At 51.7% G+C, this 25710-nt stretch overlaps 10 protein-coding genes across 10 annotated transcripts; 5 read left to right on the top strand and 5 right to left on the bottom strand.

Annotated features, from left to right (window-relative positions):
• Positions 1-3280: 3280 nt before the first annotated feature.
• COCCADRAFT_23750 (uncharacterized protein) lies at positions 3281-3754 on the bottom strand (the record flags this gene model as incomplete). The annotated part of the gene is made up of 2 exons (XM_007711013.1): positions 3281-3443; positions 3567-3754. 2 exons carry the CDS (start codon positions 3752-3754, stop codon positions 3281-3283), a joined length of 351 nt encoding a protein of 116 aa, XP_007709203.1.
• Positions 3753-5873, top strand: COCCADRAFT_34164 (uncharacterized protein; the record flags this gene model as incomplete). Its single annotated transcript, XM_007711030.1, has 2 exons — positions 3753-3833; positions 4029-5873. The coding sequence occupies 2 exons, from the start codon at positions 3753-3755 to the stop codon at positions 5871-5873; spliced, it is 1926 nt and encodes a 641-aa protein (XP_007709220.1).
• Positions 5874-6146: 273 nt separating this feature from the next.
• COCCADRAFT_23749 (uncharacterized protein) lies at positions 6147-7779 on the bottom strand (the record flags this gene model as incomplete). Its single annotated transcript, XM_007711012.1, has 2 exons — positions 6147-6171; positions 6272-7779. 2 exons carry the CDS (start codon positions 7777-7779, stop codon positions 6147-6149), a joined length of 1533 nt encoding a protein of 510 aa, XP_007709202.1.
• A 1961-nt stretch (positions 7780-9740) lies between these two features.
• COCCADRAFT_34162 (uncharacterized protein) lies at positions 9741-11279 on the top strand (the record flags this gene model as incomplete). The annotated part of the gene is made up of 5 exons (XM_007711029.1): positions 9741-10109; positions 10161-10343; positions 10394-10508; positions 10560-10651; positions 10713-11279. 5 exons carry the CDS (start codon positions 9741-9743, stop codon positions 11277-11279), a joined length of 1326 nt encoding a protein of 441 aa, XP_007709219.1.
• Positions 11280-11742: 463 nt separating this feature from the next.
• On the top strand, positions 11743-14173 carry COCCADRAFT_34161 (uncharacterized protein; the record flags this gene model as incomplete). Its single annotated transcript, XM_007711028.1, has 3 exons — positions 11743-11797; positions 11853-12404; positions 12462-14173. 3 exons carry the CDS (start codon positions 11743-11745, stop codon positions 14171-14173), a joined length of 2319 nt encoding a protein of 772 aa, XP_007709218.1.
• Positions 14174-14583: 410 nt separating this feature from the next.
• Positions 14584-14977, bottom strand: COCCADRAFT_34160 (uncharacterized protein; the record flags this gene model as incomplete). The annotated part of the gene is made up of 2 exons (XM_007711027.1): positions 14584-14622; positions 14684-14977. 2 exons carry the CDS (start codon positions 14975-14977, stop codon positions 14584-14586), a joined length of 333 nt encoding a protein of 110 aa, XP_007709217.1.
• A 186-nt stretch (positions 14978-15163) lies between these two features.
• On the top strand, positions 15164-15427 carry COCCADRAFT_88195 (uncharacterized protein; the record flags this gene model as incomplete). Its single annotated transcript, XM_007711058.1, has 1 exon — positions 15164-15427. A coding segment is annotated over one exon (264 nt), but the record flags the coding sequence as incomplete, so codon positions are not given.
• A 3958-nt stretch (positions 15428-19385) lies between these two features.
• On the bottom strand, positions 19386-20694 carry COCCADRAFT_2463 (carbohydrate-binding module family 20 protein; the record flags this gene model as incomplete). The annotated part of the gene is made up of 3 exons (XM_007710999.1): positions 19386-20038; positions 20092-20530; positions 20593-20694. 3 exons carry the CDS (start codon positions 20692-20694, stop codon positions 19386-19388), a joined length of 1194 nt encoding a protein of 397 aa, XP_007709189.1.
• Positions 20695-22120: 1426 nt separating this feature from the next.
• On the top strand, positions 22121-23992 carry COCCADRAFT_2462 (carbohydrate-binding module family 20 protein; the record flags this gene model as incomplete). The annotated part of the gene is made up of 3 exons (XM_007710998.1): positions 22121-22382; positions 22436-22545; positions 22595-23992. 3 exons carry the CDS (start codon positions 22121-22123, stop codon positions 23990-23992), a joined length of 1770 nt encoding a protein of 589 aa, XP_007709188.1.
• Positions 23993-24163: 171 nt separating this feature from the next.
• Positions 24164-25273, bottom strand: COCCADRAFT_88082 (uncharacterized protein; the record flags this gene model as incomplete). Its single annotated transcript, XM_007711057.1, has 1 exon — positions 24164-25273. One exon carries the CDS (start codon positions 25271-25273, stop codon positions 24164-24166), a length of 1110 nt encoding a protein of 369 aa, XP_007709247.1.
• Positions 25274-25710: the final 437 nt, after the last annotated feature.

Below are 25710 nucleotides of genomic sequence, written 5' to 3'. Positions count from 1 at the left end.
TTCTTCTTCTTGTACGTCAACACTTGTGGTAGACTTGTGCCAAAACCCGCACACCTGCCATGCTTGTCTTAATTACAGCATCACGCTGGCTGTATAACTATGAACCATTTACACATCTTGTGTTCAAGTGCATTGTCACACGCACTGGGATGCTCCCCGTTGCAACCCCAAGTCTCGAATCAGAGCGTCGGCTTTTCCCCCGCTACGGCACGCCCGGCCCCCTTCTTGTCGCCATCAACGTCCGCATGCGGACTGTCCAGCCTCCACATTATGCTTAACGCTTCCCTGTTCAATCCATCACTTTTTGTTGCTATGCCGTTGCTAGAAACGTCAAAGTCAACGGCGCATCCAGATCGATGCCACTAGAGATACAGGGTCGGCGACTAGAAACTCCTCACCACACCCACCACAACCAAGAAGAGTAAAGGAGTCAGTGAGGGCTAGATCATGCGCCCCCTCCCATACGATCCTACCATGTTCGGCTATTAGACTTTGATCGCCCGCCTAGCGCGCCACAGCTCCAGTGATGCCCCCTTAGCGTAAATCTGCAAAGTAACAAACCTGCTGCAAGCGTTGAGAAGAAATGGCATGGGCCTTTTGGCCGCAGGGGACCGCTTCCAAGGCTGGTACTCTAACGTGGTCATGCATGCACCAATCGATAGTACCCTTCCGGATCCTCACGTCTCGGGTCTACGCCGTCAGGTCGGGCGTCCCCGCTATCCTCATCTTTGCCGTCTAAATTGCCACGGTCCACCACAATCATCTTCTGTTCCTACCGCTAATGCATACGCCGTTGGAAGGCCGTCCATCTGAGGCCTTTCTAGGCTTTGGAGGGAAATAATAACAGGGCATATTTCCACTCTGTCGGGTCTGAAAATACTCGGTCACTGGTCGGAATTTCAACCCATCTTTCATTACACCATGGCTACCTCCATTTAGGCGCTCGGGAAGAACGGTGCCATTGTGGGACACCCCTCCCCCCCCAAATATCCGTAGAGTCCCGGTCGAGAACTTGTTATACGCATACGTATTACCATCGGCTTGCAGACTGGGCGCTGCGGGTTCCAAAAGTACAATCACCCGTCACAAGCCCAGTCCCACCTTGATGATTACTTATTCTCACCAGACACTATGATTTCCGTGGTGCCATGTCACGTTGCTTCCAGCTGCCCCTGTCAGTGTGATGAAAATCTTGTGCTCATCGCGCTTTGGCAAGCATCGCAGCATCTCAGTGTCACCCTAATCGCAGATCCTGCCGGATACCCTCCGCAGAGGAGGGCCTTCTTTTGGCTCGTGACGTAAAGATGCATGAGCAATACCCCATAATCTGTGCACTCAACCTGTGCAAGGTGATGCTGTCTGAACAGATTGCCAGGATGGCGTGGCCAGAACGAAGCCTCGTCAAAAGAGTCAAACAAGGAAAAAAAATTGTGCATGAAACACGTAGCCGTCAAGGCAAGGCTATAGCTGTCAATAACCTGCAGGACAAGCCAAAACAGGTGTCAGACGAAAAGTTGGTCGGTCCCAGGTTTTTTTGGAAACCATGGTACCGTGGCGGGTGCCCTGGTGAAACGCACGAGTTGACGGTTGTCCGTCGATCGTTGTCTCGCTCGATCTTGTGCGGTTCATGCGCATCATGGACAGTCTGTGTCCCGAGTTATTATGCGGTGAAGACGTTGCACGTCAAACGACTTGCGGAGTACGGGTTCCGGAACATTGCGGCTTGGAGTGTGCTGGCATAACGCCTATGGGACCGAGTCCCGCACACCTTTTTTTTCTGCTCATTCAACGGACGCACCCCACGGCTCCCGGTATCTGTCAGGGCAAGAGCGTGGCCGATCTCACTTGCAGTACCTGGCTTTCGCTCTTGGGGAAAAGTCTGGTTCAGCTACGGAGGGCTGCGCTTTTCTTTCCCTCGCTCCCTCGCTCCCTTCCTTCCTTTCCCCCCCATCGCCCCCCTTTTACCCCTTGAAAAACCAAAGTCTGCATGTACATGACATGTACAGTAGCTCTGGCGTGAACCAGGAAATTCAAACGTATCACACTTCGGTGGGATATCTCCACTGGGCGTAGGTAATCAAGTGGATCCTCCCCAGTTAACAGAGACAGAAGTCAGAGAGGCCCGTCCATTCTCCCACCGGTCCGCCGTTCAATCGCGAGACGCTGGTGAAAAATGACACGGTGAGCCCACCATGGCTCGTCGCGAAGGTTTCCCCGTTTGGTTCCTGCATGATCACCAGCCATCATTGTGCTGGAAAAGCGACCAGTGCATGCATGGCGTTGGACTGGTTGCGCTTGCAACGGCATGGAAAAAAGGAGAGAAAGAGAAGGGGGAAAAGATGGGTACGGTACTAGGCACTTTGCAGCCTGACTTTGCAACCTTAGCCGTCGACGGAGTTCGTCAAAATTCCGTCACGAACGGCAGCCAGTGTTTTCCTAATTCTCCTTTCAACGTACACTGAACCTGCATGTCCCATCCAGCAGCGTGCTTGCAAAAGGAGTTTTAACCCGCCCCAAACACGGCCACTCCCGAACAATCTTTATTTCCGCATTTTTTTTTCAATTTTTCCCATAATCCTCCTCTTGAACAAAATCTAGATCATGCAGCTTTTTTTCCCCAAGGAACACAGCATGTGGTGTTTTTTTTCTCGACGTTCCGACGTTCGTCGTACAAGAGGCGGGGTGAGAAAAAGCTTCTCGCTTACCAAAGGCGAAGTTGCGGCATTGCGGCTGATCTACCCAGCTATAACACCTTGTCCTAAGAGGCATAAATCAGCTTCTCCCTTGTTAATAAAATAACACACCCCAGTCCACTCTGCCCTACGCTTACTTTTCGTTTCTTTTTTTACACATTGCCTCGACGACCAGACCACAATATATTATCGCAACACGTAACAAAAGCATTACTCAAATCACCACCCCTTCTCATTCTAAAATCTCACGCGCAACCCTCTTCTTTATTTTTCCCTCAAAAAATGATTTTCCATCACGCGATAGTTCAGGCAAAAAAGCGATCGTAATGTTGCACCATCGGGCCTTTTATCATTTCACCAACACGAGCAAAAAAACAATCAAAAAATGCTCATCTTCCAAATATTGTAAAATTACAGGGACATTCGCTGCATTGCAAATCCCCCCCTCCCCGGGGTTATTCTTCTTTCCCTCTTTTGCGCTGGATCATCTCGTGAGGGCCAAAGCGTATGTGTGCTATCGCAATTGGTCGCAGGCAGGGGGGGGGGAAGAAGAAAGCGGAGTAGCCAATTCACCTCACTAAACCAAATTAAGGCATTGCTGGGTAAAGAAAAAGTGTTCTTGCGTCATTGCACACACACACACATGCCTTGGCTGGCACGTGACCAAAGTCACATGTCGCGTTTCTCGGCCCGGCGGATCTTTGCACCAGCCACCCACCACCCCCCCCCATTCTCCCCGGCTCATTCCAACTACACTGCAATATTGTCATTAAACAAACCGCGTTATCGCCACGTGAGAGCTTGTGGGCGAAAGTATTGCTACGTTTGTTATTAAAAAGGACGAGAGCTATCAAAAAGAGTGGTGTAGCTTACTTGTTGTCTGTCGTCGCGTCAACACACCTCCTTTGCTGACAGGCTTTTTTTTTTCTTTCGGCTTCGCCGGAGCAACACTCAGCTTGGACGACTCTGCGAAAAATAAGCTGTGTGTAACGGGCATTTGCGCGTTTTCTTATTGTTTGGTTTGTTGGTGGTGTGTTTTTCTGCAGATTGCTGGCAGGCATGTCGGCTAATGGGCTGTATGATCCTGATCAGAGTGCTGTAGATACCCGGTGGATTCAGCCATGGAGCGAGGCGTTTAGGGTGAGTTTTTTTTGTGTGTGTACATGTTGCTGGATTGATAAACACACCTCCCCCCCCCAAAAGTCAATGTGGCGTATGAAGTTGGAAATGTCTAAACGAATGTGTTTTTGGATTACAACGTGTACATGGAAAAGTGGTTAGGCTAGGTGGGGGTATAAAAGTGACTTGCAGGCTAACTAGTGTATACAAATTTAGGCTCAACGCGACGTTGGACTCCGCGTTCCTATCAATTTCCAGACTGTGCCGGGTGTCTCGCTGACGGCAGCGTGTTTTCCTGAAAATCAGTTTGAGCATTTTGCTTTTAAAAGGTGCTTTTCTAATTTGCTTGCCGTGGGGTTTCGCAGGTTCACCGTGGATACGTATTGGGATCCTCTACGTCAAGTATGGAGCTTGTGTCCTGTGGAGCTTCCTCGAGCAAATGGAGGTGACGCGAATGGCGCGGAGGCGCCGGTGAGGACAAGTCAGACGGTAGTGCAGTCCAGTGATACTGTGATGGCTTCAGTACCAATGTCAACAGTGCCTCTTCCTCCGGGGGCACAAAGACGCCAAGAGACGGCGACATCAGCAGCAGCATCTCCGTCTATTATATCTGCTTCTGCTTCGTCAGTGTCTTCAGCACCAACCAGTGCAGCGACTCCCACCATTGTCGACTTTCCGAGTCCAGATGGACCACCAATCTTGCAAGTTGGCAACTATAATTGCACTTCTCTCACGACACTAGATCTGCTCACGGGAATATTGGAAGATTTCCTAGACGCAACCTCCACTACTACTGGCGCTGCTCTAGTCCTGTTTTCATTCAATGTACATGCCGCGTCCTCGATTGCTAACCCCAATGCTGATGCTCCTATCCTTTCTCGAGGCCAACTACCCGGACAAGGACAGCTACTTAGCGATATATTGCGAGGCAATCTCTCGGATGAGACGTATAAACCTACCAACCTGGCTGACCAGCGAGCGAATCTGAACGAGTCTTGGTATGATGTCGAGTGGAACAATCAGCCAGTACATGGATACTACGAGGGGTTGACCAACGCTGAGGGCCAGTCATATACGCGCAACGGATGGCCAACAGAAGCTTTTATAGAATTCAAAAAGCTGTTCCGCTTGGTTGCCAGCTACGGCACCATCGACTCTCAAATGCGCGAGTACAATACAACCGCCGACTCTGGCTACATCTTCCCTGCAGGCACACTTTCCAACCAAATCTCTACCTCTGTCGACTCAGACGGCAGCGTAACATCCGGCTGTCTCTTCAACCCCTCCTCCACCAGCATCACGACCCCAAACGCCTCCTGGGCCCTATCCACCGCCCCGCAACTCGACCTACCCGCAAACCCCGACCTCTCCCTCCTCATCCCCTCCATCACCAACCTCACCCGCTGCGGCACATCCCCCTTCCTCAACCAAACCCTCGCCCGCACCCCCGCAGACCGCAACTCCCTCCCCTACGCCGCCTTCGTCCACTCAACCCTCTGGTCCTTTGCCCCGGGCGAACCCCTCAACGCAACCCAAAACGACGACACCAACAGCATAAACCGCTGCGTCGTAATGACAAAATCCACACATCCCAGCCGCTGGCGCACAACAGACTGCCGCGAGCCCCACCGCGTCGCATGCCACGACCCTTCTTCGCCCTACACCTGGCGCCTCTCCTCCGACACCTCCCCATACGAAACCGCAGAATCCCACTGCACACCGCCCTCCCGCTTCAGCGTCCCGCACACCGCCCTCGAAAACGCACACTTGTATTCTGTCTTAGCTGCTAGTCCGGACGACGACGTCGTCTACATCAATTTGAACAGTATCAATACCCCCGACTGCTGGGTCGAGGGCCGCAACTCGACGTGTCCGTACCTCGCGAGTACGGATACGGATCGGACGCGCATTGTGGTTGTGCCAACGGTGGCGGCGATTATCATTTTCGTACTTGCGGCGCTGACTTTTTTTGTAAAGTGTGCGGCGAATCGGAGAGAGAACGTTAGGGGGAGGAAGAGGAGGTTGGTTGGAGGGTGGGAGTATGAGGGTGTGCCTAGTTGAGTTTATTTATATGTTACTCGGTCATAAAGTCATACTAAGGAGTGGGAAAAAGAGTAAGGGATACTGGGGAGAAGGGAGGCGACATGTAGAAAGAGGTCATCATTGGATATCAGAAAGTAGAACTATGAAAGTGTGGAATGGGGGTATCACTACAATAAATAATCAAATCAGGCAAAAACTCCAATGAACCGGATCCCTTGTTGCAAGACCAATGGCCATCCTTCTTTCCTCTCTCTAACCCTCTCAATCAAAGAATAGCACAGTATGCTCCGCTCAATCGTCTTTCAGTCCAAAGTACCTACTCAACACAATAAGACCCCCCAAACCTCTTCGTCCGCCCCGAACTCCTCGTCGCCACCTTCGCCTTCCCTTTTGTCTTCGTCTTCGGGCCTACATACACATCGCTATCGCTCCCATCCTCCTCTGACTCTACCGGCTTGCGGGTAGACGAGCGCGTAGGAGTTTTCCTATAGCGCTTCGCTGATGGCAACGATGCATCAGAGGACGAAGCGGGGTTCTTGCGTTTTGTGGGGGTAGGAGTGACGGCGATAGCGTCGCTATCTGCATCTTCTTCGTCGTCATCAGCGGCGGAGAACGATAGCGAGGATAAGGGAGAAGAGGAAGCGGATTCCAACTCGTCCTCTTCAGACTCCTCAACTACAGCTTTCGTATTCTTAACCGTGCGAACACGACTACCACGTCCAGGCGGCGCACGTCGCACCTTTGTCAGCTTCAGTCCCGCAGAATGACGAGTGATGGCCGCGGCGTCGGCGTGTTCGCTGTGTACGGGAGCCGCGCCACCTAGGTTCTGGACGAGGGATGCGAAGTCGGTCGGGTAGTACCAGTCTTCGTTGTCGTGCTCGAGACAGTACTGGATGCAGCGTGTTAGATCCAGGGCGTCGGGGCCAGAGGGCATCACCTTGACGCCGTTGGCTAAGTCGCGGAACAGGATTGTCTTGGGAGATTGTGGCGACGACATCATACTCTCTGGGGTGTGGAAGTTCGATACGCTGACGCTGGAGTGGTTGAAGGTGGAGGGTTTTATGATGTCGGCGTGTTTGGTGACGGTCCAGCCCTTGTAGGCTGGGTTGGTCTTTGCGTGGATGTTCATCTGGCCTTTCATCATCCGGTAGATTGTGTTGTTTTCGATGGGGCCGATGGGCATGGCGCGGTAGTGGTTGATCATACTGGCCAGGGTCATGGCAAGGGCGCCGTTGGAGATGAAGCGGTTGATTATGTCGAAGGACTTGATGGATTGAGGTAAGAAGGCGGTAACTTCTGCCATGGTCAGGTTGCCGGAGGGGAATGGGAGCCAAGGAGATGGCGCGTCTCGGAGCTTGTTGTAGTTGAGCGCTGCCGAGGACGTGGATGGTGTCCATGTGCTTTGTGAATCGCTGGTATCCGGCTTATGCGGTGTGTAATTGGGCAGTGTTAACCTCTCTGGTGAGCTGCGCTCCATCATTTGTTCCTGGTCAGCTTCCATGGTCTGTCCAACTTGATAGATGGGCTGTGCCTGGATGTCTATATCGTGCTTCGCTACTATGGCTCTCAGTGGAAAAAATCCAAGCACCTCAGGGATGTTATCTTTTGCAATGTATTCTACCGCGGTCTCTGGATCAAGAACCTGCACATTGAAGGAAGTCACAGCATTTCCCAATCGATGCTTATTATATGCATCCAGGATAGTCCGCTCATTGCACAGTGTGCGATGTAGTACTACCATGGGGTCAACATCGCGGCTGTTGCACTCTTCAATGCCTTCCCAAAGGAGTTGCTGGAGCTGGTCTCTCAAGAACGGAACGTTCGTGTATAGATGTCCAGAGTCCATTTGTGCGTCGTCTAGCATGTCTTGGACTTCCGTACGCGAAAAATTGTCGGGAGTGAATAGCTGTGAGGGAGAATCCATTGTGAGCACCTGTATGTTGGTTGACTACTCCAATTGAAGTTGTGTGAATGTAATGGTATCAGAGTGTTCAGTGGATCAACAAAAACTCTATTTTTATAAAGATGAGACCTATTGCCCAATAATGCACTGAGCCCTTGGGGTTCACTGAGGTACCGGTGATCTCGTCACTGTGAAGTGAAAGTGAACCGTTGGCGATGTTTGCAACACCTCACCAAAGAGCAATGACATTGTGTATTGGATGAAAATACTGGTATATAATAAAGACACTGTTAGGTGAACAATGTAACAGAGATATATGCTCGAACATTGTTCGAGTCTTTGTCTTAGCCATGTTCGAGATGGTGTAGCACTCCAGTTTGACTGGAGTGACTTGGGAGAAATCCGCATACTCATGAGTGTTGGGGAAGACGTGTATTCAGCGATATATTCTTGCAATAGCAGCCTGCGTCTTCACGGGAATACTTGCTTCGCACGAGCAGGCAGAGCGCGCGCTATAATGACCATTGTTATAAGAATCGCTTTCACAGGTCGTTTGCTTGTATTCGGTCTATTGTTTCCAGTCTTGGTCTTAGCTTTGCGTCAGCCGATTAACAAAATAGCACTAAATAAACGACCAGGGATGTGCTTTATTCGAGCCCGGAGCGCCGGCAGCCATGCTTGGCAATAATTCGGAAACTTCGTTTCACGACGTGTTCCTATCAGAGAGTTTTGTTTAAGATGATGGAGAAATTAAGGAAGTGGGGCAAGAAGGTGGATGATGAAGTATAGTTCTTGTCGTGACTTGGCTGCGGCGAAGACGGCTAGGGCTTATTCGGTCCAGCCCCATTTTCTATCTCCATTATGTTCCCGTCTTAGGTTTAAAGCTTCGATATGGAATGCTGGCTGCTCACTCTCGCCGCCGAGCCTTTCTGAACTGGGATAGGAAATGGAAGGGCTGTTCGGTTATGGTTCTGTTTTATGTTAAGTGAGGGTCACATGAAAGCCACGTGATAAACCGAGTCACCAATTCCGGTAACAGAATATAGTTTTCAGCTAGAGTTAGATGTCAAGAGGTCTAGAGCTCCGTTCTGTATCTTCAAGATGCGCATATAACCGAACACACCAGCGTCATGAGTCCCGTTTTCGAACCGAGCCCAAATCCGGTAAATAGAACGCAGAATGTAGCTGGCAAATCGCGCAATCGAATAAGCTTTCCAGCTCTGTTTTATAGATGGAGCCGGGATTAGGTTTGGCAGACGGGAAACGGGTACGTAACCGAACAGGGCCCTAGTCGTCTACCGTATCAACGGTTGCGCATGTTTTCGTGGGTTCCCCGCATGTCCAACCGCCACAGCCTCAACAATGGCTGCATTGGAAATCCTTCTTTATACCCTTCTCGATGAACTCATATATCGCCATGCTTGCGGAATTCGTCATCATTCTGGTTGTTGCCTTTGTACACGAAGTCGGCACTTACTCCCATGATTAGACTGGCGTGTCGCCCTAACATTGACTACTATTCAGCCTCAATAAGAATCCTTATTCAGAACACCCAATACAGGAACAAAGAATTTGGATAGAGACAAGGAGAGTCTCCCGCCCCAATGTGCGCGCCCATCTGACATGGCGAACATGCATGGGTTGATGACGTTGCCGCTCTTATGCCCAGCAACGCCATGCAATGCCTAGAACGCAACTGGCAGGTCAGAACACTAACGACTTGGGATATTACCGGATTGCTTCTTATCCACGACTATCCCGTGTATCCAGCCGACATGTATAATGTCACCGTGCGCCTGTAGTACATACGGCTGATGCTGGCATTGGTTGCCTGAGACGGCAACCGTTCCTTGCTCATCCAGGCTTCCATGAACTGCGCTCTTGCCAAGCAAACGCATAGTGAAAGGGCTATAAAGTGAGGTTCAGACAAAAGTTATAGACTTCCCTCTCACACCCGCCCCGTTGGTTGCTCCAAGGTCATCATGAAGTTTGTATTCAACCTTGCCTGGCTGTCGCTTGCTGCCGCCGCGACTATTCGCAGCTCGCAGCCAGTTACCTACGATGGCTACCAGGTCCACCGCATCCGGGCCGTTGGCCAAGAGGGCGTGATGGCAAAGCGTGCAATGGAGTCGATCCCTCACGAGACGCTCAATGAAGCTCGGGGTTCCTGGGACGTGCTCATTGCACCAGACCAACTCGATGCCTTCAAGCGCCTCGGGTTGAAGTCGCGAACTCTACACCAGGACTTGGCATCTTCCATTGCTCGTGAGCGTCAAGTCAAGAACGTCTGGAAGAGGCAATCAAACGGCTCTGAAGATGCCTGGTTCGACAGCTACCACCCTTATGAAGATGTAAGTTCACGTTTACCGATATCGAGAGGAATCATGCTAACGTCACTGAAGCACGTCACTTGGTGGAAGGATCTCCAGGCCACTTTCTCCGAGCAGTCAAACTGGACGAGCAGTGGAAAGTCCTACGAGGGACGCGACCTGTTCGGTGTCCATCTCTGGGGAGCAGGTGGCCCTGGAAAGCCCGCAGTCATCTACCACGGCACTGTACACGCCCGTGAATGGATCGTCGCTCCAGTCAGTAAACCCAAAATCGCAGCTCTGTTTTCATAACTAACGCTTAATAGACCATCGAGTACATCACAAAGCAGCTCATTGATGGATACAAGGCCGGAGACAACGACACGAAGACAATCCTCGACAAATACGACTTCTACATCTTTCCCTTTGTCAATCCTGATGGTAATCCACGACTCGCTGCATTATTTTGACCAATTCACTCACACATGACAGGTTTCGTCTTCTCCCAGACCGACGACCGTCTCTGGCGCAAGAACCGCCAACCCCCACCCGCCAACCAAAACCAAACCTGCTTCGGCCGCGACGTAAGACACTCCCTAAACTCACCGATTTCCATTCCAAACCCCACTAACAACATCTCTAAAGATCAACCGCAACTGGGAAACAAACTGGGACGCCGACCCACGCGGCGCCTCGCCAGACGCCTGCCAACAAGTGTACCGCGGCGAAAAACCCCGCGACGCCCCCGAAAACGAAGGGCTCGACAACTTCATCCGCAAAGTGCGCGACCAGCAAGGTATCACGCTCTACATCGACTGGCACAGCTACTCACAGCTCATCCTCTTCCCCTTTGGCCACAAAGAAACGCTCTACGCACCCGAACTCGGCATGTGGACCAAGACAGCCTCCCTCATGAGCGAGTACATTCGCGATTCCTCAAAGAACGATACTACGTACCTGTTTGGTCCCAGCGGCGCTACTTTGTACCCGACGACGGGCGCCTCGATTGATCACGTGTATACGATTGGGCGCGCCAAGTTCTCGTTTACCATCGAGTTGCCTGATACCGGTGACTTTGGGTTTGTGCTGCCGCCCGAGAGGATCAGGCCGGCGGTTGAGGAGCAGTGGGTTGGACAGCAGGTTCTGCTGGCCCTCCTGGATGAACCGTTTTTTGACGGTGCGGGCCCTGCCATTGGAAGTAGTACGTGGTAAAGCTGGGTAAGGGAGATGGGGGAAAGGCGATCATGTGCGATTAATTGCGTATTGCCGGTTGAGCTTATCGTGGATATGTCTAATTGAATAATGATGCATCTGCATTGCTTGCTGCAACTGATGCTAATTCTTATCACATTCAGTTTTTCTCTTTCTTTTCGTGCACCTCTCCTTGTGTCATGTTAAAAGTTCATTTCTTGGTTTCAAGTGCTGGATGTGAGGAGTTGGCTTCACTTGGACTTGCGTGACATCAACGTCAGTGATATGAGTGAGAGTAGCCGCGCCATTTCTACACCCTCAATCTCACCGTTGGGCATCACCATATCACCACCCGTTGTAGACCTCACTCATCATCGCATAGCAATGGTAGGAACCTCCCAACCTTAAGTCGCCCAGCGCGCAGTCTAAGTAACTCGACCCCTCTAAACTCTGCACTGCAAGATCTAACAACACCAGAAGAAGCATGGGAGAACGCTATTGGACGCCGTCACCAGCCAAAAAGATGCATATCAGTTCGAGTAAGCATATCCAGAATACGGCAATCTGAGACATCAGGGCTGACAAAAACACCAGACAACACCAACTCGCCTGAAAGCATGTACCACTCATACGCCACCGAGCCACCCCAATTTCTTGGATACCACCATGGCACCGAGACCCACAATTCCGCTTCTACACCGATGAAGAGCGGTAATCCGCAGATGCAACTATCCATCTTGCCTCCTAAAGACCAAGGTGCCAGTGGAGAGGGTGGCAGCTCGTACAACACCAAGAGCCAAGACCGTTTCATTGCAGAAGATCAAGTGGAAGAGTTCAACGAGGTCGAAGAGCCAAAGACCCCTACTAAGATTCGTACGTCGGTGCCCTGGCATGGACTGCTCTCTCCGAAGACCCCCGGTTTCGTGAGTGAGGGTTCGAAACCGGACGCTGTGCACTTGGACATTGAGATGAACGATGTCGGTGCACCTGGAGCTCTGAATGGCGTTGCGTTTGAAGAGAATAAGAGCGATGGTGATGTCGAAGCGGTAGAGCGTGATGCGGCACTTGCGCGCGAGCTCGAAAAGGCGTCGAGTCCCACGCCGATGCGGCGTAGTGCCAGAGTACGCAAACAGATGCAGTCGTACTGTAAGTCATGTATCCTATTCACTTTCTCGAGCACTTACTGATAGTCTGTTTTCGCAGACGATACCAAGCCGTCTACACCAGCTACACCGGTTACACCTACTCCACGAGCCACCCGCAAACGCCCCGTGGACAACGAACTTCCAGCTCAACCCGAATTCAGCATCGTAGCTTGCAAGTCAGATCCCATACCGTTCGAGAGGCTTCCTATTGTGCAATCGCTGGATTGGCAGCTGCAGTATCCCCCGGGCGGGAGCACGCATCCATCGTACCCATATCCAGTTCTAGATCCGCGGTTGATATTCCACCAACCATTCGTACCCGTTGTCGATGGCTTGCCGGATATATCTCGCGTGCCAAAACTCGTGCTTCCCTTGAACTGGAAGCATGTCTCATGGTCTGGACTTCTCCCTATCGTCTTCGATCCTTACCGTCAGGCGTTCAAGCTGACTCCTATCGGACCATTGCCCCTCACTTGCGAGGAGCTACGTCAGGCTGGCCTACACAAGTACGTACCGGGTGGGGAGCTTCACCCAGAGTATGGCTTGCTACCCGACATGCTTAAGTTGAGCGATGGATCAGACGCAGAAGTGTTTGACTTTGATGGTGTCGACTGGACATTGCCGTGGGAGGGCCAGTTGAACTTCCATGCACCAGCTGCCTCAGGACCCGAGTCAAGCAATAGGACTGATAGCCTGATCGGTCCTAGTACTTTCAACGTATTCAACTTGGAGATTTCGCACCCGTGGCGCGAGGCGCGAGACTGCCCCGACATGATCATCGACCTCACAGACGGCTGGCGTTGGCTTGCCTCAAAGGAAGTCGATCCAATCGCCGACTTCATTCCCACACCTGGGAAGACCCGACGCGGCATTGGAGCTCTCCGCTCAAACCGCAAACTCAAGTCTCCAATCCCTGAGCTCATGATGCTAGCCCTCGAAGCGGAGCAGCCTACCTTGCCACTATCAGCTGAGCTCAATCCCATTCTCCAGAACCAGGACCACTACCCCACCAGCCCAACTGTCAATCTGTTCTGCCCATTCAAGAGCGTCGCCACACCCGTATATGTTGACATTACACTATTAGGTGACACGGAATTCACTATCATGGAGCTGTTATCATATTTCCCCCAACACTACTACTGGGGTCACGCAGCAGACCGCCTAGCGCGTGCAGGCGTCTCATCGAGTTTCGTTTGCAAAGTACTCAGCATGACGCGTGCTCTGGACGGCGATACAGTGCCCAAGTGCGGTACTATTAATAGTGCGGCTAAGAATGCGCGCGAGAGAGACGTCGTGAGGTGCGGGGCCGCGGATGGAATGGACACCGAGGAAGGAGACGGAGACGCGATTGGTTCCATGCCGGCCTCGTTGACTACATCTGATGGCGCAGAAGTTGTTGCTAGTTATACGGCTGAGGGCTGGACTTACGATGCCTGGGGCAAAATCGACTATCCACTTCTTGCTCTTGCGCACGGTCTGCAGTCGCTTCCTTCGGGCGTGGATGCTGGGCCGTTGACTAAGGCGATTCTTTGGTGCAGAGAGAATGAGTGTCATCGCGTTCTGCTGAGCGAGGTTCCTGGTTTGCTGAAGGAAATGAGTATCGAGTCGCTGATTGAACCGGGTGAAGCTGGATGTCCTGACAAAGAAGTTACGAGCAGGCATGCAGAGGCGTTGAAGAAGGAGCGGTTGAGGTTGTCGAGGATGGCGAAGGGGGAGAAGATGGGTATGGAAGTTGGTGAAGGAAGGGGCAAGAGGAGGAGGGTGGAGTAGGTGTTGAGGAAGGTTGGTGTAGGGATGTGATGAAGGAGGGGAAGTCAGGGCTAGGAAGTGGTTGAGATGGAGATGGAAATAGGGAGGCCTGTAGGAAAGAAAAAGACTGCTGGATGAGGAATTTCAAGTCCAACATGGCTGTTTAGTCAGTCCTTGTAGAGAATTGGGAAGTGACGCCCACCGCTCTTGACGATCGGGGTAATGGCAAAGTCCGAGCTAAGCAGGTAGTCAACAGCAACATCACACTCACTCGTTAAGCTACAACAAAACCCTAATATAATTCATTTACTTTCGTATATATCCTTTCCATACCTGCCATTATGCACTTTGTACAAAAACTGCGACATGAAGAAACAATTTTGATGGGTACAGCAGCCCATCTTACATCCGCATCGGGCTTGTCAACAACACTATAGCGAAGGAATGCCGCGTAAAGGACCGAGACCACACTACTTCCAGTCAGCACAGACCCATGGGTACTCTCCCATCGTAACGAGTTTGCAAACTTACAGATGGAGGTGGTGAAGGGCAGCCACCCTTGGAGCTCATGTAGCATCCCATGCGCGCAGCATACTTGATCATGCACTTCTCGTTCTCATTAAGCAGGTTCATGGGCACAATGGGGTCGACGCATTTGCATGGCTCCTTGAACGTAGGCGTCTTTTCGTGTCGGTGAGTGCGGTTGGGTTTTCGGCCGTTGTTGTTGTTGGACGGGACGTTGGCCTGAGGCTCGGCCCACGCGTATGGAGATGCGAGGGCGGCAGTGGTGAAGAGCAGTGTCGTGAGAACAGTTGGGAGATGCATTTTTGAGTAATACGTCGACACGGACTGAGTTGTGAAGAAGGTAAAGACCGGATGTTGTCGGATGGGCCAAGACTACTGTGTTGTTTGCGACACAATTGTTTAGCAGAACTTTTGTTATATTTGGAAAGGGAAGAAAGCAGTGCAGCAAAGGCTGGGCGGGAGAAGGGGGGTTTTTCTCTCTAATTCCCAATATGTATTGACGATCGTGTACGTCGGCCAATATATGCAGCTTATGAGGCTGCACCTTGTCCGTTGGTGCTGTCCAATTACGGGGGGCCGGCTAAACAGTTTTGCCTCAAAATAGAGAGGCGTGCTGGAAGGACAGCGCCGATAGGCGAACTAGACTCTCAGCCGCGAGATCTAGAGAAGCCGAAATGGGAACGAAGGCTGAGGCTGCATATACATATTCGTGTTCTGGAAGAGGGGCTGTGGGGGGCTTGGCGGTGGTAGTTTTGCTTACTGCCGGGCTTTCTACTATTCCTGTCGCTATTGCGAAGCGAACAAATGCAATGTTTTTACTACAGCTCCTCAAGGAACGACGAATTGGCCCTCGGACAATACGCCCAAGATTTTTCTCATCTGCTGGATTGCTCTTTTGTCCGTTCTCCAGCAGTGTCGTCCCGAGGACCTCGAACGCCACCTCCAGCATTGCATTCTTTTTGCGCCACTTCTAATCTAGATGCGGAAAAACCCCCAGTTCGCCATTACGTTCCTTGTCGTCTGTGGCTGGCCAATGAACCAAAAAATATGGGCTGACTTGTCGCGCTGTTCCGGGGCGGCTTTGGGGGCCGATCGACTATTCCCATGGTAGGCAAGGCTACGTGATGGTCTAGTTCAACAACAGGATCGTAGCCATTGGATTTGCTTCTTCTTCGTGCGGTACGGCCTCCGTCAGCTTACTGTGCGTGCGTGGAGACTTCAGCTTTCCCCAGGTAGCGTAATGGTACGTACTAGGCTATCCCCGCTTCAAACTACAGGAAACACGAAAGCCTTTGGTCATACGTCCCACGGTTCTGGACTCGCAAGATTCGATAAGTAGTAGTTCCGAAAAGGCCTCGAAGCTGCCCACATTTTGCGCGTCAGCCCTTGTATCGAGCGAAGGATTCGTACAAGCTTGCTAGTGTCGACGTGCTGGCGAATGGTTGTGGCTTGGAGACTTGCCGCGTAACGAGCCGGCACCGGCAGTTAGCGCGTTTTGGTCCTCCCCAGGATTCTGTCTCCTCAATTCTTCACGGCGCAATTGCTTCACAACCCCAGCTATCAGCCAAACCAAATGTGCGGACGAGTAGCACCTGGTAATCCTGTTTCATGCGATCTTTGCGTTGAATCATTGCCATGTGTAAGACTGGAGTAATCCAGATATGTAAGTATACATATATATACTATATATAGGATAAGCTCACACTTACGCACGTAGGCTAAGCTCACTCCAGACTAGTCCAGAAGCAAAAGAATAGTGCGTACCAATCGAACTCAGCAAGTAGTATGCACCTGCGCGATGCTTACAATTTCAACCAATCCGAGAATTTGTTTACTGTTATATCTTCAAATCATGACGACGAAGTAGACTATGGTGTAGCAAGACGTGATCGGGCTGTGGATACGTGTTGCGATCGATTTTCGTTGCAGATAGGTTACCTTCTTCAACTAAATATTAGTGACTGTCATTAACCCTTTCTCTCTCTCTTTGAATTGCGGATCTTGCTTTGATATTTTGATCAAGATGGCTTATTTTCCCACACCCCCTTGAAGTAACCCCACTAGGATATCATAGAATAAAATAGGTAGAGTAAAGCAAATAGATGGATAATGTTTTCGCGCACAGGCACAAATTATATCTGTTAGAGTGAATTGAGACGAATAATTGAGGAGTTACTTAAAGTGCGGATAGAATCATATACTCTGTACTTGTGACTGTGGCTTCATTGGCCCGAGGGTTGGCCGTCCTAGGCCTTAATTCAGAGTATCGTGGCAACAGAGCTGTTCTTGTCGCACGCCCCAGCTTGCTTGGATCGTTAAGGAAACTCCTTTATCAACTTTAACGTCTCTTTTTGCTGCTTTTGGTTTCTTTGTTTAGTTTACCTTGCATGGCTGCCTCATTAACTGCCATGAGCCCAGTGATGCGCTTTTGCGACCACACTCGCTTGACTGAATCCGCTATCGTCACTCTCTGTCAGTGTAATTTGGAAACAAACTTCTTGAAATACTCATAAGAAATACATGCCGAAGGAGACTCTTGCTGCTGTGGATGCCCGTATGCCATGACCCAGATAGTTACATTTGTTCGGAGCTCAGTCCGCACTAACCGAATTAAGTCAGCAAATACTTGGGCCGGCGTATTGTGGCCTAGCGCCATAGAATCGCGGCCAGTATTTGCTCCACACTTTGATCAATTCTCATCTTACTTGCATGAACCTGTATCACAGCGACTAGCGGAAAATTCCGTCGCTCTCCATGTTCGCTAGACTTCGGACCGCAAATACACGAGCTGCATATACAGCCATTACACAACCTCTGTTTGGTCCCAGGCTCTTTCGTGCTGCAGTTGGGCCATTTTAACATGCCACAACGACGAGAGCTTGTCATGTTGCGACGGGCAAATTCACTAATCGCGAGTCAAACGGCAAGCTCGTTACGAAAGAAGTGTCTATCCGAGTCGGTGATCCTGGGCAAACTTATGTATTGATTCCCACAGAAATCGGCTTTGCTCTACAGGCTCGCAGCCGCCTCGCTAAAACCTCGTCAGCGGCGCTTCCTGAGGACCTGGATAGACTTGCATTGAGATACTTCCATGATACCCAACACTTTGCCCTTGGTAATAGTCCGCCGTCTGGTGTCTGGTCGTTGCTAATCTCCCTATCTTCAAACTCCTCGCCTGACAGTCCCCGCCTGATCACACCCCAACAGCTTCCCCAAAAGACTGCTGCAAATACAAGTCAGGCGATGTTGTATCTTTATGGAGTGATGCATACAATCACATTAGACAAAACCGCAGATAGTACCAAGCCTAAACCTTTGTGCTCTTATTCGATGCATGCTGACAGATGGTAGCGGGATTCGTTGAACTCGCTAGTACTATGCTACCCGAGATTGGAAGGGCGCTTGATAGGTTGAAAGATATGTGATGTCCTAAGGAGAGAGATAGTCACCAAGATGTGATTCATGGATATGATTGGACTACTTTGGGCAGACAGCATGACAGCAATAGAGTCACATCCACACCACAAAAAACATTAGTAAGCCAAGCGAATGTACCAGCATTACGTATCCGCAACCTGCACTAAAAAAATTCAAGAATACAGAAAAGCTTTTACTACCAAACCACGGAGTCATAAACCCATCTCTACTTCTGGCTCGGCTTAAGCACAACTTGGTACAGAGGAGCCCTCACATTCCGCATAACTCCAACGCTTGCACCCACAAAGCCCAAAGAAGGGTCTATTTACACTAGGTCCTCGACATTTCAACCACACCCAAAAAACACTATCGGAACGGCGATTGCTACATCACGATGAAAAAACTGTCTATCCCTTTCTCATCACAAAACCTCAACCACTTATTCCCTTCTTCACCTTCTCTGTCTCCGCATGTGTAGGTGACCACCCACATCCTCAACAGACCTAATACTTTGGCTATGCAACAATGCTACAATCACGACTGACCATGCACAGCTGCCTGAATCTAGTGATGCGGAGAATCGATGGGAATATCGCACGAGTGAAAAGGGGTAGTAAAGAGATGGTGTGATGTAGTATGGGATTGTGGGGCTGTTTGGCTGATGGAATAAAAAAATGTGCGGATGGGTGTGTGAAGTGGTGGTGGGGGATGTATTGATAGAAACAGAATGAAGATGGAAGGATTGGAATCAGAGAATTAAGAAAATCTCGTGCGAACAGTTCACGCTACCGCTGGGTATACATGCAGTCTTACGTACATACACCCCCTTCTCTTCGGCCTATTCACCCAAGAATGGAAATAACATCGTCCCTCTCTCTCTGCACAATACTACCTGTGATCAAACATACCAGCACTAACCCAAAAAGTACGTTCGCATACCTTGGCACACACCAGACGAATAGCAGCAACGCCTCTTTAGCGCCTCCCCCCCAGTCCATTTCCCTGCTGTGGGGTACATTCCTTCTAGCGCATTTTCCAGACGCATCTGCACATGCACACTGCAACATGCACGTTCCGTATTCCAAAATGCAGACTTTTTCACATGTCAAATGTCAATTTAATCCCACCTCACCACCTCCCCCCACCCAAATCTCTCTCTCTCTCTCTCTCTCTCACACACACACACACACAAGAAAACTAATCTCATAGATGTTCATTGCAATTCATCCCTACGTTGTCCTCGTTATACTGCACTTCCTACATAACCCCCTAGATAAATCCCAGAATGTATCTACTTCCAACTCCCCTCAACACTAACCTTCCCCTCACACCCCTTGGGCACGGTAAACTGCCTATTCGCGCCACTCTCATACGTGACCGCACCACTACTCTCCACCTTGATATACTTGTACTCGAAGCTCGTGCCAGCGGGCAGGTTGATAGTGGTCGTCCATAACGGGTTCGCTGACGTGTACTGGGCGGCTGATAGCGCGGGAGCGTTTGCAGTGTTCCAGCTGCCGAGCTGCGAGATGGAACCTGCGAGTTTGACGGTTTGGCCAAAGGTGGTGCTGGTTTTGGAGTTGAAGGTTACGGCGACTGTTGAGGCGGGGGTCGCGCAGGCGGTGACGGTAGCTGCGGAGGTGGAGGTGGAAGTTGAGGTGGAGGTGGGCTTGGAGGAGGTGGTGGTGGTGGCGGGTTTGCTGGAGGTTGGGGGTGGGGAGGTGCCGGAGCCGGAGCCGGTGATCTTGATGTCGGCGCAGGTGAGGTAGATCTGGGGGGTTTGGAAGGAGTTCCATTTGAAGGAGAGGAGGGTGTGGTTGCTGGTGTAGTTTGGGATTTTGATCTTGGAGCTGACGGTGTAGCCGCCTGCGATGCTGGTGTAGCACGAGTTCAAGGGGGCGTTGTCGACGCTCCTGCATTTTTGGTTGTCGTTGAAGCCACCGCCTGTCTTGTGTCAGTCTGTGTGTTACTGCTTGTCAAGATGGAAGTCTACTTACATGTGAACCAGTCGTTTCTCCAGCAGGCCTGGCCTTGCTGGCAGTCAGAGTTGAATCCGCATGTCTGTCCAGGGACATCTGTGCACTTCAACTCGCCAGCTTCGAAGCAATCCTCTGCTGCTTGCTTCTCTGCTTCAGTAGGGAGGTATCCAGGGGTCAAGAGCTTGTCGACGATGGCTTGGTTTTGGCAGATGCGGTAGGTGAACATGCCGCCATGGTCACCGTTGGCATCTACGCACCACTGTACATCGACGACATCCCCAGCCTTGTAGGTAATGACGGGCTCAGAACCCCAGCGAGGCCCAGGCTGGTTGTAGTCAACGGACACACGAGCGTTGTACCCGCAAGGACCCGAGCGGCCGACGGCTGCGGCGTCAAGGTCAGGCCATGCTGTTACAGGCTCCAGGATTGTGCATTCGGGGCACGTGTCAGCCCCAGACTGTGAAGTGTGAGAAAACTCTATTTGGTGGCCATGTTGAGATCTGTTGAGGAACTATCTACCTGTGCATTCAGCCCTGTTCGGCTCATGGGTGAACTGAGGTAGCCATGTGCATCGGCACTGGCTGCAAGTGCAAAGACGGGTAGTAGGATCTTGGACAACATGGTCACAGAAGTCGTTCTCTTGAAAGATGGCGTTGAGAAGAACAGATTTGAGTGTGATGAAGACTCAGGTTAAACGGATAGCACGACACATATATACAATCACAAGGTCATTCGACGCTGGGTGTCTACAAGCTCGCCCTTGATCCTTCACGAAGGTCAACTTCAAGTCATTTCTTTGGATGGTATGCCGATGTTTCGTTTCCCATTGCAGACGCCATGTGATGCCCCGCATAGATGCCGTGGTCGAGGAGACTTTGATTGGATTGAAGTCGGCATAAGCGCAGGCACATGTCTCCCCAAATTAATTTTCTGCCTGGCTACACGTCCTTATGGGGTTCTAGGTGGTTTCGTCGAGGCTGGCGAGTTGCAGTGTATGCGCCATGCCGTAATTTCATGCATTAGCCTGTCCGGCTCCGCATTTTCAGACAGGAGCGGAGATTCGTGGAATTTTGCCGTATGCGAGATGTTTGTGCCTGCTTGAGGAGCGCAGTGCCGGCGCATGTCCGTCTCCAGGACCAACAGCCATGAGGACGGTAGTAGACTTCGGCCGCTTTCCCTATCCATCGTAGCTTGGCGTGGCCGGCTGGTTGGCCATTGGATCGCTGTCGGAAGCCAATGTAAGCTTACCAGGCCACACAGCCTAACGACGGTAGTCGAGTGGTCATGAGAACAAAAAGAACGTCGCCCGGCCCGCACCTTAATTGAAAAAAACCACGCTGCTATGCCGTCCAAGGCGGGGAGTCGACTGGCGAGGATGGAGGATGGGGGAATGGCCATGTTAGCCCCCTAGTACGTAGTACTAGCCCAAGGCACATCAGCTCGCTTACCGTACCGCCACCGTCATGACGACTTGCGACACCCTTCATTTCCCCCTACCAACCTGGATAGCCTCTCGTCGGCTACCACTCCCATGCGCGTCCGATACGTGACACGCGACCGGACAAGATGACTGGGCCACTGTGCTCCAAGTCTGCCATCTCGTTTCCCCAGCTGCCCGAATAGGCGTTTGCACCGTCATCTCCATTGTTTCACTCGTCCACGAGGCTCACGCCGCTGCCCCTACGCTCGGACCGACAGATCTTCATGTGTAAGCCCATCATCCAGGCACACGTCTTCTTGAATGGATTCATGACGGCCCGGACGAACAAGCTTCTCCTCTTCATGCTTCCAAACCGCTTCCGGCCCATCTATGCAAACGCTGTCGGCGCCCATCTCGCATAGACATCCAAACTACCGAGCAATTATCGCCAGCGCCACCCGATTCTCGTCTGGGGTTGTGGGGTTGCCGTAAGATCGTGGCCGGCATTCTCGTACCCGTACCCTCAGCGAACGTCTATAAATCCCACCCTCGGCCTCGTCTACTTTCGAACTCAACTCATCAGAGTCCTTCAGGCATCAAACTTGGGAAGTACCCCTTCTCTTCACCATGTTGCTGCTCAAGATCTTTACCGCTCTCTTTTTCTACATCACCTCCATCGTCTCCGCGGCGGACACAAGTGCATGGAAGTCACGCAGCATCTACTTTGTCCTGACGGATCGTATTGCCCGCAGCAGCAGTGACACGGGCGGCTCAGCTTGCGGCGACCTCGGCAACTACTGCGGTGGAACTTTCAAGGGCCTCGAGTCTAAGCTCGACTACATCAAGGGACTTGGATTCGATGCCATCTGGATCACCCCCGTCGTCTCAAGTATGTTCATCACAAATTCTGTCAAGACGATGCAGTACTAATTCAACTTGTAGACAAGGCTGCTGGATACCATGGCTACTGGGCCGAGGACTTGTATGCGGTCAACTCAAACTATGGCACTGCTGCCGACTTGAAGAGCCTCGTTGCTGCTGCCCATGCCAAGGTATGTCTGGATTTGGTATATCCATTTTGCATTTGCTTATTCATCATAGGGCATCTACATGATGGTCGACGTTGTCGCAAACCACATGGGTCCTGGGGCAATCACAAACAACCGCCCTGAACCTCTCAACCAAGCTTCATCATACCACACCGCTTGCAACATCGACTACAGCAACCAAAACAGTATCGAGATATGCCAAATTGCCGGACTTCCCGACATCAACACCACCAAGAGCGAGATCCGTACACTCCTCAACACCTGGGTCAATTGGCTCGTAAAGGAGTACAGCTTCGACGGCGTCCGCATCGATACCGTCAAGCACGTCGAAAAAGACTTTTGGCCTGGCTTCTCCGCCGCTACCGGTGTCTACAGCATTGGCGAGGTATTCGACGGAAACCCAACCTACCTTGCCGAGTACGCCAAGCTCATGCCTGGTCTCCTCAACTACGCAGTCTACTACCCGATGAACAACTTCTACCAGCAAAAGGGCTCTTCCCAGGCGCTTGTCGACATGATGAACACTGTTAGCAATACCTTTCCCGACCCATCTGCTTTGGGAACCTTCCTCGACAACCATGACAACAAGCGCTGGTTGAACGTCAAGAACGACCAGACTCTGCTCAAGAATGCTCTTGCTTATGTCATTCTTGCACGTGGTATCCCGATCTTGTACTATGGTACCGAGCAGGGATACGCTGGTGGTGACGACCCAGCTAACCGAGAGGATTTGTGGCGCAGTGGCTTCAACACCAACGGCAACCTCTACCAATCCATCAAGAAACTGACCGCCGCCCGACAGGCTGCCGGTGGTCTCGCAGGAAACGACCACGTCCACCTGTACGTCGCCGACACAGCCTACGCCTGGAGCCGTGCCAACGGCAACTTGATTGTCCTCACCACCAACGCTGGCGGCAACTCCAACACCCAGCACTGCTTCAACACGCAAAAGTCTAACGGCCGCTGGACCAACGTCTACGGCAACGGCGCCACCGTCACTGCCGACAGCAACGGCCAAATTTGTGTCTCCGTCACAAACGGCGAGCCCGTTGTCCTCCTCGCCGGCACCGCTACTCCCACCACTGCCACTACCCTCTCCACCCGCACCGCCACCACCGCCGCCACATCAACCGCATGCCCCACCGCCGTCTCTGTCTCCTTCACCCACCGCGTCACTACCGTCCCCGGTGACACCATCAAAATCACCGGCAATACCGCCCAGCTAGGTAACTGGACTCCCGCCAATGGCCTTACCCTGTCCGCAGCTAGCTACACATCCAGCAACCCCATCTGGACCATTACCGTGCCACTGGCTGCTGGATCCTCCATCTCTTACAAGTTTGTCAAGATTAACAGTGGAGGAACTGTCACCTGGGAGAGTGACCCTAACAGGTCGTACACTGCGCCGAGCTGCCAGGCCAGTGCTAGTGTGAATAGTTCGTGGCAGTAGGTGAAAGAAGATAGAAGAAGAGTGAAGATTTACGTGTAAATTTTGTTGGATAGAGGAAGCAAACGTACACGCTTGGATACTGACGAATGTAAAGAAGACCCTTACGTATATATCTTTCCAAATTCTTATACAAATTCTTTCCACAATCTTTCCTCATACGACTTTTTTTTTTCAAAACTTGATATCCCACTCACACCCACTGTCCTCCTCCCACACCTTCCAAATCCCCCTCGCAACCTCCTTGAACCGCTCCTCCCCCAACTTCCCCCTCCAATACTCAATCACACTAACCTCGCTCTTCATCACCTCCCAGTACTTTCCCCCTTCAACCCCGCTTTCCCCCCCACAAGCCGCAAGCCACGCCCCCGTCTTGGCCCCCTCATCCGTCTCCGTCGCCACAACCGTCTCAGTATAGTACAAGAAGGAAAACGCCGAATCATACAGCAGCGTCCGCCAGGTCATGTCGAACTTTGTGAAAATGGGGCTTTGCGTGAAGCCCGGCGAGAAGGCGTGGACGGTCCTTTTGTTGTTGGGGTAAGAAGCGTCAAAGTGGGATTGCAGGAGTGACGAAAGGAGGATTTGGTGCGCTTTTGTTTGACCGTATACTAGGGCGCCGCTGTCACGTAGACCCAGGGCGGCGCGGAGGCGGTGCCAGGCGCGGATGAGGACGTTGCTGGTTGAGTGGTCTGGCCGCGTGGGGCGCGGGAGTAGGACGGTGTCCCGCGCGAGGTAGGAACTTATGCTGCTGGTGAAGACGGTTCGGGAGGTAGGGCTGAGAAGGGGTTCAAGCAAGGAAGTCATGAGGAAGGAGCCGAGGAGGTTGGTGACGTAGATTACATCGAGGCCCTTTTCGTTGTAGCGGCGTTGGGAGCTGGTGACGTCGGGGATGCCGGCGTTGTGTACGAGTATGTCGATGGGCGTGCCTTGGGTGCGCCAGCGGGTGCAAAAGGTGCGGACGCTGGCCATGTCGCTTACGTCGAGGGTCCAGCAGAAGATGTTGGCGGGTTTGCCGGAAGAGCCCAGTTGGGATTTGATGTACTCAACGGCTTCATCGCCCTTTGCTTGGTTTCGGCACGCGAGGTAGACGGTGGCGCCTTGTCGGGCTAGTCGGACGGCAATGCATAGTCCTATGCCGCTGTTTGCTCCGGTTACAATTGCGGTTTGGCCGGTGAGATCGCGCTGGGGAGGGGCTTGGGGTGTGTACAGTCGGGCGAGGGCGAGGTTGAGGGAGCACCTGAGGTAGGACGAGTAGAAATCCCAGTAGAGTGAAAGGGGGGCCATCGTGGGGTTAGTACAGGGCTCTTTGCTCCTGAACAGTGAGCTTGTACACAGCACAACGACTAGGATTAAAGACAAGGGCGTTGGAGCGCAAATTATATCTCCACATAACTGCCAAGAAATGGCATTATATCGTTTAATCCCCCCAGGCTACCAATGCATGACGGCTGTTATCAAGCCGGTGTCACGGTCAGATCGCCTGTACGGGCGTAAGACGGTGCGGAAAAGTGGGGATGGTCCCGTTGAGTTGGCCAGCCCCTTGCTCCATAATGTACTACTGCATTACCAATTCTCCTTCCTAAGTTGTAAGTAACGAAACAATTACCATATAGGGCAGGTGCGGGGAGCCGTCTACACTTCGTGGTACAATGGCGTACGTGATGCATATCAACGCAGGCGATCCAGAGAGGACAATGTACAAAATTCGTAATCCCTAGCAT

Source organism: Bipolaris zeicola, assembly GCF_000523435.1.
Source record: "Bipolaris zeicola 26-R-13 unplaced genomic scaffold scaffold_24, whole genome shotgun sequence".
NCBI classification, from domain to species: Eukaryota; Fungi; Ascomycota; class Dothideomycetes; order Pleosporales; family Pleosporaceae; genus Bipolaris; species Bipolaris zeicola.
Note: the sequence above shows the minus strand (reverse complement) of the source record. Positions and strands in the feature narration are given on the sequence as shown.